This window comes from Helicoverpa zea, chromosome 24 (genome assembly GCF_022581195.2).
Source record: "Helicoverpa zea isolate HzStark_Cry1AcR chromosome 24, ilHelZeax1.1, whole genome shotgun sequence".
NCBI classification, from domain to species: Eukaryota; Metazoa; Arthropoda; class Insecta; order Lepidoptera; family Noctuidae; genus Helicoverpa; species Helicoverpa zea.
The window spans coordinates 9,117,765-9,130,023 of NC_061475.1; the positions used below are offsets into that span (position 1 = coordinate 9,117,765).

Sequence of the window (12,259 nt, forward strand, 5' to 3'; positions counted from 1 at the left end):
CTTGCACATGTTATCTTGCTCCAGTTACATGCACCGTGTAGACGCACCCTTAATTGCACCGTGCGGGAATCAAACCCCCTGATGCGCAACAGTTGACCGCTTAACCACTGCGCCAAACGCACCTAATAAATCACTTCAGAGCACTAACCAAATGAAATGGACTTCATCAAAGCCTTGTTCAAATATTGCCAGTGCCTACACCACTGTCAAAGGCTTTAAACTAAACAGCCGACATATAGTCCAGTAAAAACATTTGAGTTTCACAAACAGCGACGGGGGATGATATTTACTTACTGTTGCAATGGAAATACATCAACAAACTATATACACAGGTATATAGTACTCAAATGTTATTACTTGTCTGGCTTTTACAGCGGTTTTACCTGAGCTTGGGTACCAGGAGAACCTTTTCCGACACCCGGAAAATAAAACCTAGCATATGTTACTCGGGGATAGTGAGTGTTGCTTCCCAACAGTGGGAGATTTTTTTGTTAATCGTTTCAGTTGTTTTGAAGCCTTTACAAACAAACAGACAATAAATTGTTTCCTCTTTTATAAGTAATAGCCGTTTTCCCGCGGTTTCACCCGCGTCCTATGGAAACTACTGCCCGTACTGAGATAAAATATAGATAAAAAATATTTTATTTGTGTTTTTTGTGCCTTTTCTAAAGGCTTCGAAACAACTGAAACTGAAGTGATTAGAAAAAATCTTTCTGCATTACTCGGGCAGAGTGTAGCTTCGCAAAAATGAAAGAATTTTTCTAATCACTTCAGCTTCAGTTGTTTCGAAGCTTTTAGAGTACAAACCAACGAACAAAAAAATATTTCCTCTTTTACAGGTAATATTAATATACCTAGAAATACAGACTACCGGACATGAGATTGCAAACTAATTGGTACTCGGAAAAGCCACCCCTGTAATACCTATTGAAAGGCTACTTCAAAGAGCGGGAGGAATTTACAACCCCACTTCCCCCCTTCAATTACTCTGAAACATACAGTACATAAGCTTACAAGTACATTATGTACTCGAAACTCAATATACAACGAAAACTGATAAAGCACGAACCGGAACTATGTTGCAATAATCCGTAGGTTTGTATAAGTAATTTCTACTAAAAAGGCTGTATTTTTTTGTAATGGTCACCCTTTGCTATCTTTCGGCGCTAGAGAAACTTCAAACTTTGTAAGAGGCATTTTTTAAATACCAAAAGTTCTAATAAGAATGGCTTTTTACGCATTAAGTGAAATAAGTTCTTAATCCTATCGCTTTTGGGTTTGATTTCCATTGTTTCAACAAGTGGCGACCGCGACCTCCACAGCCACTTAACCGACTAACACATTACCCTTGCTCACTTGTGCAGACTTTCAGGGGTGCACAACCCGTTAAGTTCGCTAACCTTCTGAAAAAAGTGGGTAGGGGTTAATACATTTTCATGGTACAGACTCAGCATAACAATGGCATATATTTGTGGCTCTTTGCCCCAATAACCGTGAGCGACGATCTGATAGCTGACCCATCATATAAAATGAAATATTATGCAACACCGATTTACATGATTTATTGCGGAATCCTACAAGGGGTGGCAGCCTCCCATTTAACACAGACATCTACAGTATAACAGACAGACACTATTGATTGAAATCTGTCCGCGCGGCGCACCTATGTTGCAGGCTGCACTTGCGCCGTACGCAGCGTCCCGGGCGAGCTCGACCTCTGACATTTCCCCCCTCCCCCTTTTTCCCTTTTCCCTCTGACCCCTGATGTACTACCCCTGACAACGCACGTACCACACCCAAAGCAGCTCTCGATATTGAATAGTAATTAATTGCGTGGTATTGTTTCGGATGGACCGCCTAATTGGTTTGTTTAGTGGTCACAGGTGCAGAGGGAAATGGTTTTGGTGCATTTTTTAATGAGGGTTTTCTAGATTTTGACCTGTTGAATGGCGTTCTTTGTTTGATGGCGTCGTTTCTTTGTTTGGAGTTTAAACAGCTACAGATATGATAGTTTAATAATGTAGGCATACGTCAATTGGTGGGTCCTGGCTAAGATTTTTACACCTTTGGCAGCCGCAACGGGTAGAAGACAGAAAGTCTGACAACCTGTCTTACCAAGGGGGTAACGGGTTAAATTAGGTTGAAGAGGTCAGATAAGCAGTCACTCCATCTTAAGCACGGGTATTCAGCTGGTACCCCAACATAGTTGGGAAAAGGTCAAGATTTGTGAGGTAAAAAGGTAGGGTGATATTATTCGTAAGGAGTGAGCTGAGTTTGAGGTAAGAACATAAGCTTTAACGCAAAATACCTAATTAAATTGTCCCTAATCTAAAACCAAAAAGTATTTAGCTCTATGAGCGTTGGACTTGGGCTAATTGTTCGATTCTGTTGAAAGACCTAAACTGCTGGACAAAGGCCTCTTCCAAAGTTCGCCACTTTTCTCAGTCTTCAGCAACCCGCATCCATTGCTTTCCGACGACATTGGCCAGATCTTTCGTCCATATAGTGGCGCTTGGTCTAATAATCAAAGGAACTCAAATAAAGAGAGTGATCACTATATTATAATTATACACTGTAAACCTTTTAGATAAATATTATACCAACCTTTAATAGCAGCAGCAAGTAAGACCAAACCCCAATTAAATCCCGGCAGCTCTCAACATGCAATTAGTATCAAAGTCCAGTCCAATAATGTAAGTACAAAGGGATTATGCCTGGGGCTACGCGGGGAGAATCGTATTACCGAAAACATACCTATTCATACCTGTCTAGGTATCTACCTATAATTACACCATATTACAGAGGATTAAAAGTTGTTTTTTTCCTTACTCCGTGGTTTTGACAGCCAAATCATCATTATACGAAATCGAAAGGGAAGGAAAATTAAATACCTACCTATGTATTATTTAATTTTATTAATACCTACTCATTTTATTGATATCCATTTACCCAGTCGGAGCTACCATGAGTACAAAACGTCAAAAGATTACCGAAAATATATTTAACTTATTAATGAAAAAACTTCTATAATCTTAGCAATTGGTCTTAAGTGGTAACATTTTTTGATAAGAACGTCAATTTCTTACCATTTGTTATCAGCGAAGCCGGTGTGTTTTCTTGTCAGTCGTGTCATTTTATAACTTTGTGAAAGACGTAACACAATTCAAAAGATTATATTTTAATTTATTGTATGTGTTTTGTGAGAATTTGTGTGTAAAAAAACAAAATGAGTGACCCGGACAATAAGAATGATAGCAGAAACAGGGGGTTGGCCGCGGTATGTTTCTATATTTAAATTCTATTTTCTTTTTATAGATTTATTACATAAAATGGTGTTTTATATACTTTTTAATTACCATTAGAGTTACAAAAGGCTTTTAAAACTGACTTTTGATAATCGAATTTTCATACATAACTTTTATAATAAGTTAGTCATGTTGGTGTTTAAGTATGTGTAACAACCATCTTATTTCTTTAAGATACTTATATATAATTTTATTCCCTACAATTAAAGATATAGATATTAACTAAATCCTTACACTTATACCACTCAATTAAATTTATATAAAACCTTATAACTTAGGTAGTTGTAGCATTTTTAAATAAAAGTATTTTTTAACTTATCTATCTATCAATTTACAACTAAATAAAGATTGGATACCGCTAAGTAAGATGTTGATAAGTAACTGAGATAATAAAACAATCATGTTGCTGTTGGCTTAAGGAAATAGCTGTTCAGCCAATTAATTAGTGTTTTATGCGGTCACTGAAAAATAATGTCTGTTTTGTTACAAGACTTACTTTTCCATGCTCAAATATTGTTAACAGATTGCTTTAATTATACCTGTAAGTATAATAATTCAATGTATTCAAACTAAATAATTACAAGGCATCAAAAAACTCCTCAAAAGTAAGTGATAGGATACCCAATTTCAACTATTTCTTAAGACCCTTTACCTCATCTTAACACACATAAAGTATAAGTTAAAATAGTAGAAGTGGATACCTTAGTTGGTAAATCAACAATGAAAAACCAGAAATATTTAAATCTGAATACAATATATTTTTAATTTATCACTATAACTACAAGCATAAGATGATTATTTTCTTTCCACAAGTCCGGATTAAACTCAGAACCTTTTCAGCTCAAACTCTCAACTCTTGACAATATCTGTCATTTAAAAAATTAAAACTTGCAAATACACAAAACTCAAATAGATTGGTAGCTACGGCACATGCTTTAAATAACAACCAAAGCCAGTAAAGCATTCAACCGTTTTAATTAACACAGATAAACCTAAAATTCCCCCGTCCACATACCCTCAGTCCATCAGCATCCCATTGTTATTGGAATTGTATTAATTACACAGGGGGAGTTGGGGGAATGCATGGTTGTTCCCCCGTGCCAGACTTGATAAGCATGTCACTAATGAAAACATGATTGAAACATCAAACATTGTACGTATCTGATAAAGAATTTAAAATATGGTACTTACAACAAAAATACAATATTTCTTTACAAAATTATAACAGGCAGGTATTTATATTGTGATAGAAGAAAAAATAAAAAATATTGTTTTCCTATTTACTTTCACAGACAGTTATCTAAAAAAAAGACACTGTGTTGCAGAAAATTCTACCTAATATAAATAGTGTGTAACCAATATTTTTTATTTAATTTTATTATGTTTGTATTTAAATGCAATATTTTGTTCATGAAAAAAATCATTACAAGCCTTTTTAAACGTATCTCAAAATAATTTCTCTGTCTGAAACAAATTAAAATTATGTTTTTAAAATTGTAACATATATTTTGGTATACAACAAAGTAGGTATTGTAATTAGCAGCAATAATTGGACTTCAGATGCATCAGTTGATCTTTGTTTGGCTGGTAGGTAGGTAAATGAAACACGAATGAATGTAAAAAAATGTTTTCTTCTTCACAATAGATAAAGGCAAGTCCAAACTCCACCTAGGCAAATATAAAATTCGCAGTTCATTCTTCCTCATTTAAATATTACAACGTTTAATCTAAAGTAGGTATTATTATTGCTAATAAATTTGTCCGTTGCTTCTAATCAGTCAATAAACGGATGTAATTGCAGTTGTAAATTTTAAACTAAACTTATCGTTTTATTGCAATGATAATGAGTGCGAATGTTTCCTGACACAAGTTCAGGTAAAGTCACCGATTAGGAATTTAGATGGTAACTTGCCTCAAATATACTTAGGTACAAACGCCAGCATGTTAACTCACCTGAATCGGACAAATTTTACCAACCGATCATTAACCTTCCCCTAATATGATGAGGTTTAAAATCTGTCCTAGTTTGACAGAAAAAACCTGGATAAAAACGATACAGTACCCGCTAAATTACTTTGCTATTCTGAAGATAGTCCTTAGCCATTGCACTTGGCTTATAATAACGCAAAGAACTCAACTTATTTTGCAAAAAAAAATAGGTAGTTAGGTATGTCACATAGATACAAGCTACAAATATTTTTTACAACACCATTGATAATGCTGTATCTTATTGATAATGTTATCAATACGGCTAAATCTCAGTACCAACCAAGATATTGAGTACCTAGTAGCTACATACCGTTCGGTTAATCCTAACTGACTTAGTTTTTTTTTGGTGGGAAGTCATTAAATCACGCCTCTGTTACGGGTGTTAGACTTGTTTTTTCTTTTTTTAACGACGTCAAAAATCATCAAATGACCGCTCCCGCTGCGGTGCGCTGAGGGAGTGTCAGACTCCTACTGCCTAAAAACCGTTCGTGTTCCGTAGTAGTGGTAGTAAGCCTTTTATGTACCACGGCCGCGGTAACTCTTGCGAATAATCTCGCATCCCCGGCAGGAGGGAGTGTCAGACTCAGGTTCATTTTTGAGCCCTTTATTTTCCAAGCCCGCGGTAACTCTTTATCGAATCGTAACTACCTTAAATGTGTTTTGCTCTCAAATACACTGTACAACAAAAAAATCGGACCAGTATAATTAAAGTCAGTTCACAGATTACCTTCAACATCACAAACACACAAAGTTTACCTCTTTGTAGTTAGTATAGAAGAGAAAACAGCTAGCTAGACTTATTATAAAACTTTGACGAACAACGTTTCTTACTTAGAGAGCTAAATAAGTTAGGATATAAGTTTGCACTCCAAAAAAAACTCGCAAAGCTCTGAAAAATTCTTTAGAAAAGCTTTTAAGTAAGACTGAGTATGATGAGTTAGTGATATTTAGAGACAGGTAAAAGGGTTCTTAGTACCTACCTACTTATATTATTTTTTTATCTCTCTACTGTAATAGAGATTAAGAAACAATTTCCGCAATAAAAATCAGCAAATGAAAAATAACGGAAATGTCAATTGTAATTTATTGCTTTTGACGGATATCAAATAATTTTTGAGTCATCTTTTTTATCGGTGTGTTGTAAAATCCGCTAAACCAATGGTTATTAAAATGTCAGCTACACTTGTCTAAATTGAAAATCATTGTGTGTGACGCAAGTCAAATAAAATAGAAGTTGTAACTATACTTCGGCCGTTCAGAGAATGCGTTCCTGACACCTATCAGTTAGTCACGACTAGTGATGGGCACAACATAACACTGAGTTCGTTACCGTTCCTTCAAAATGAACCGCCGCATTATTTTAAGATTATTTTCGTTTTAAATTGGCGGAATCATTTGTTTTATATTTTAGTTATTTAAGTGGAAACCAAAAAAAGGTAATATTCATATAATAAAATTGTTTTATTTATTCTTTGTTACAAGTACATTGAATTGAATGTGCGAACAGAATATTAATCAGACTCCGATTTGCTTGAGGAGGTGGTGTCTTCATCATCATCTTCGCCTACATGTATAATTATATTATTATCAATAACAGAATCAATCCTGATATCTCGGTCTAACAAAAGCCGGGTAATCAAATAAAAACAGATCGAAAACACTTGAAAAACGTGGTCTATGCGCACGAAACGACAACGGACGACTGTTTTAGCGTCACAAAATGGCGGCCCATAACGCCATTTGGGGTTACCATTTTTAATCTAAGTATAAAAATGCGGTTTGGTCATAGTTTTATTTTTATATTTCATAAACGTTATAATTAAGTCTTATAGTCCATTATTTTCCAATTCTTAAAAAGAAAATCAAAACGTATTATTTTATATTATAACTGTATAAGAACAGATTACGATACTTGCCTGTTATTTTTAGCACAGCACTACAAAATATAAACCGCTGACATAACCTTGTAATAGCGCAGTATAGATTTAGAAAAATATTGTTTACCAAGTTATTTGACACTCAGTTTGGCACAAAATTATAACATTCATTGATTATTGATATAATAATGTTGTTTTAATGCTCCTCAATTGTTAAAACGGTAAACAACCAGCAAAAATATTTTTATCGTAACTGCAACGCCATTGCAAAGTTACGTCGTCAGTTCAATCGCGACGTGTCAGGAACGCATTCTCTGAATGGCCGAACTATAGGTGCGCAGTAGACAAGTTTGTTTCTAGAAATATTTGGTACTGCGTGCAAATTGATAGCTAATGAACGGCTCTTTTTAACATGCTTTTTAATATAACTAAGTATTTCGTTCTACAGTTACTCGACGAGAACTGTAGGTAAATCTAAAAGTGATACACGAATGAGCCTCTCTTATTAATTGTCACCAAAATTATTGAGAATGAAGTATGGTCTGAATGGTACCTATATGCTGATATTCTGAAGACCGATAGGAATAGGTTATATCATGGAGATTACATATACTATTTTTTAATTAGTACACAAAAAAGGGGTCTCTATCTGTACCCGTTACTGATCATATTTGTGTAATCAAAACTAAAAAAAACGAAATCCCAAAATTGTCCAGGAAAATTTGTCTTATTTGGTAAATTCATAATTGAATCAAGGGGGCAAGTTCGAGCGAGAACACGCGAATGCGAGAGCGACAGAATATGATTAATGAATACTACTATGAATGACTTGGAATTACCTGTACAATGTTTCCATGAATTGAGTGACATTTTTGGTTATAACTTATCGCTAATAACTTTGCTGATTATGAATATTAGTTTTTGAAACTTTGCATAGATAATATTAAGAACTTTTTAAATAAGCCCTTTAAGTATTTGCACTATAGTTCGGCCATTCAGAGAATGCGTTCCTGACACGTCGCGATTGAACTGACGACGTAACTTTGCAATGGCGTTGCAGTTACGATAAAAATATTTTTGCTGGTTGTTTACCGTTTTAACAATTGAGGAGCATTAAAACAACATTATTATATCAATAATCAATGAATGTTATAATTTTGTGCCAAACTGAGTGTCAAATAACTAGGTAAACAATATTTTTCTAAATCTATACTGCGCTATTACAAGGTTATGTCAGCGGTTTATATTTTGTAGTGCTGTGCTAAAAATAACAGGCAAGTATCGTAATCTGTTCTTATACAGTTATAATATAAAATAATACGTTTTGATTTTCTTTTTAAGAATTGGAAAATAATGGACTATAAGACTTAATTATAACTTTTATGAAATATAAAAATAAAACTATGACCAAACCGCATTTTTATACTTAGATTAAAAATGGTAACCCCAAATGGCGTTATGGGCCGCCATTTTGTGACGCTAAAACAGTCGTCCGTTGTCGTTTCGTGCGCATAGACCACGTTTTTCAAGTGTTTTCGATCTGTTTTTATTTGATTACCCGGCTTTTGTTAGACCGAGATATCAGGATTGATTCTGTTATTGATAATAATATAATTATACATGTAGGCGAAGATGATGATGAAGACACCACCTCCTCAAGCAAATCGGAGTCTGATTAATATTCTGTTCGCACATTCAATTCAATGTACTTGTAACAAAGAATAAATAAAACAATTTTATTATATGAATATTACCTTTTTTTGGTTTCCACTTAAATAACTAAAATATAAAACAAATGATTCCGCCAATTTAAAACGAAAATAATCTTAAAATAATGCGGCGGTTCATTTTGAAGGAACGGTAACGAACTCAGTGTTATGTTGTGCCCATCACTAGTCGTGACTAACTGATAGGTGTCAGGAACGCATTCTCTGAACGGCCGAAGTATAATTAAAAAATAGTGGTGTATAATAGTCATAGGTGCTTGTCACACTTGAAAGAAAAATAAGATCAATCGTTTGATAGGTAAAACGACTAATTAAAAAATATAAGAAGATAACTATAGGCACTGCATTTTCACATCCATACTAACATGCTTTATCTAATCCACGGATTAACAGACAAATCACTAGTATTAAAATGTGTACAAAAACATTAATAAACTTGTGAATTTAAGTACACTTAATTATATTTTTTATTGATTGGTAGTTTAATTATAGAGCAAGGTTATTGAATGTCATTGCTCCTTTTAAAATAATTTGTCGGCTTAGTAACAGAAAAACCGAAATTTCCCGACAGCATAAAAGTGGTAGGTAGATATAGGTAGACGCAAGTAGAGTGAAATTTGTCAGACTCACCATGAAAATCTAAGACGACTGGTTAGACGCCAAACTGTCTAATAACCGTATTGATTATAATAGTAGCTTTTATTTCAGTAGGACGAGGACTAGCCCCATGCAAAATCAGTTAGCACCTAGAAAGATCGGTCAAAATTAGCGCAACTAAAAATCTGTAAATTATTAACTGATATTTAGTCTGTAATAAGGTAAAGTTAGCTTTGGTTTAACTGCGATGGATTGCTCAGAAATATTGTTATAAAATCAAACTTGATAGATTTTTGATCCACTGAGTCTGTTTCGCCGCCTTTCTTTATTATGAGACAGTCACATTTCCTTTCAAAACGACGTTTACAATTAAAACAAAGCATCGTTTGTCTTTAAACATGCGACGGTCGATATCAATGATTATCTTCAGCAATATTGACTGACTTGCGAAACAGGGCAACGTACGAGATAACACTAAGCCAGGGCGCCGGCCGTTTGTAAGACACCACGCCTTTTCTGCGAACAAATAGTTTTCTAATATGCTGAATAAGTGACTACCTACTAAGGTATTTTGGCATGATTAGGCTTACCAAAGATTAAATTTAAAAAAGAATAAGATTAAATGACATTACTGAAATAAGTAAACCCTTTTGAAAAGAAAAACGGGCACCTATGAGAATTTTAAGTCCTCAGAACCACGATTTTTCACCAGTGCCCGTTTTTTTTTTGCAAAACAGTGTAACATTATTTTTGAATATTATTTTCATACAAACTGATCTAAAGTTCTCTATAAATGAGTTTGCCTTTGACTGATCACTAACTAAACTGTTCTTGTGTCTAACCATACTAAATATTTCTATACCTACTTGCAATTTTTTTACAAAATCTATTCAGTTGACAATGGCCATAACACCAATGAAAACAGTCCTTTTAGAATAGTTTTTTTTTATTTGTGACTAAAACCCATGTTCCTTCTAGAGTCATGTCCCCGCAGCTCCCGCAATATCACAACTGTCCCTTATTTTATAAAATAACCCTTCAGCTTTCCTATTCTGTAACTAAAACTATAACTATTACATTTCAGATGCATATTCATGAATACCAAGGAGTTCCGACCGCTGAGTTTGAAGACGAGATAGCGGAAAAGCCCCACGAACGGGTTAACTCATTCACTCTACTAATCATTCGGTCTTACTTCACTTTTCATTCATTTTTGCACAGCTAACACAATACTTACCAATTATTTGTGGTCATTTTTGCAACTATGGCATATGAGTTTCAGCTTTACTTCACTGCTCTTTTCAAACATTAATTTCCATTTCGCATAACATTCAGAAATACATATTAAATACTTCTATTTTATTCAACCGAAAAGTATAAAACTTGCTAAAAGGTATTCTTTTCGTGTTCAAACATGCTTTTCTCATTCCATTAATATTTACATTATGACTAATTTACTCATTCACTTCTTAACCATACAAAATACATTATATCATCCTTAACAGGCTTTTTGGTATGTATAACAAGACTTTTACATACGCTGTTTCAGACATATTTTTTCCTTTATTTTCTTTTTTGTCATTTCATTTTAAATTTATTTTTTGTTATACATATATTCAGTTGAAATATAAAGCTAAGATTTCCACGATTTCCTTGCAACTTAAAAATTACTTATATTTAAAAGTTCAAAATTAGTTTTTAACCTTACATTTTCTGAGTTAAGGTTCATAATCATTTGCATACCTATACCTGGATGAATATTGACTTATCGTCCAATTATTTTAAGATTATGTATTATTTTAGGTTTTCGATGGGCTGAGAAAAAACAGCAGTAGTATAAATGATCCTATCAGATCCGTAAGTTTTATAATGAAATACAGGGTGTTATATTTGTTAACCGTCGTGTTTTGTCAAGGGGGCTCAAGTTTACTGATTGGTATATTTTTTTATGAAATGGGTGAATTATAAATAAATCAAAACTTATAAGACAGTTTTGATTTTCTATTATTTTCTTGGTGTAAATATAATGTGTATAGTATTGAATATATAAAAAGGGGCTTGCAATAATGTGTTGTTCTGATCTGCTTAAAATGGAGGTAAAATGGATACAAAAATCCACGTTTGATATGATTTTAACTTATTTGTTTTACACATTTACATTTATTTATATATTTGTACGTAATATTTACATGTAGGATAGGTCAGATACAGTATAAATAATTTAGTAATATCGGGTGTGTCGTTCATAATCACATTAAATTCTATCACATGTACTTCATGATATTCTATAGCGAATTGTAAAAAAAATAACATAATCCATTCAGTGGTTTAGCCACAGGACTCATTTTTCGTTTTCATAATTTACAACATCATGTGTAAAGCAGAGATAAAGTTAGGAGTATCGAATGATTTGATCAGTTGACAGCTGTCAGTTTTCAAGGGAGAATTTCAGCTGTTTGTAATGACTGACTTCTATATGGTGTTCTAATTTTCGCACATTTTTATTCTATTTACTTTGTTTGAAAAATGCATTTTTTTATTTTCACGTATTTTTCTTTTTGTTGGTGTTAATCGACATATATTAACCAGTATATTAACGCATTTCATTTAATGTGATTATGAACGACACACCCGATATATTTTCTTAAATGGTAATAATAATATCTTTTGCTACCTGCTGAGTCCCAATTATTAAAAAAATATATATCTTAGGCTGCATTACTTTGTATTGAATAATGTAAGAATATATTTAAGACCGGTCAAT

The 12,259-nt window shown here is 33.5% G+C and overlaps 1 protein-coding gene across 5 annotated transcripts in view; it reads left to right on the forward strand.

Annotated features, from left to right (window-relative positions):
• Positions 1 to 3,093: 3,093 nt before the first annotated feature.
• LOC124642442 (endoplasmic reticulum metallopeptidase 1-like) overlaps positions 3,094 to 12,259 on the forward strand; it is a 32,454-nt gene continuing 23,288 nt past the window's right edge. For 2 of the 5 annotated variants that reach the window (XM_047180859.1, XM_047180860.1), the window contains exons 1-3: positions 3,094 to 3,277; positions 10,580 to 10,654; positions 11,299 to 11,352. In XM_047180859.1, coding sequence (XP_047036815.1) covers positions 3,227 to 3,277; positions 10,580 to 10,654; positions 11,299 to 11,352 — 180 coding nt within the window. In that variant the 5' untranslated portion in view covers positions 3,094 to 3,226. The remainder of the gene's footprint in view (positions 3,278 to 10,579; positions 10,655 to 11,298; positions 11,353 to 12,259) is intronic. The other 3 variants (XM_047180861.1, XM_047180862.1, XM_047180863.1) reach the window with 3 other exon arrangements.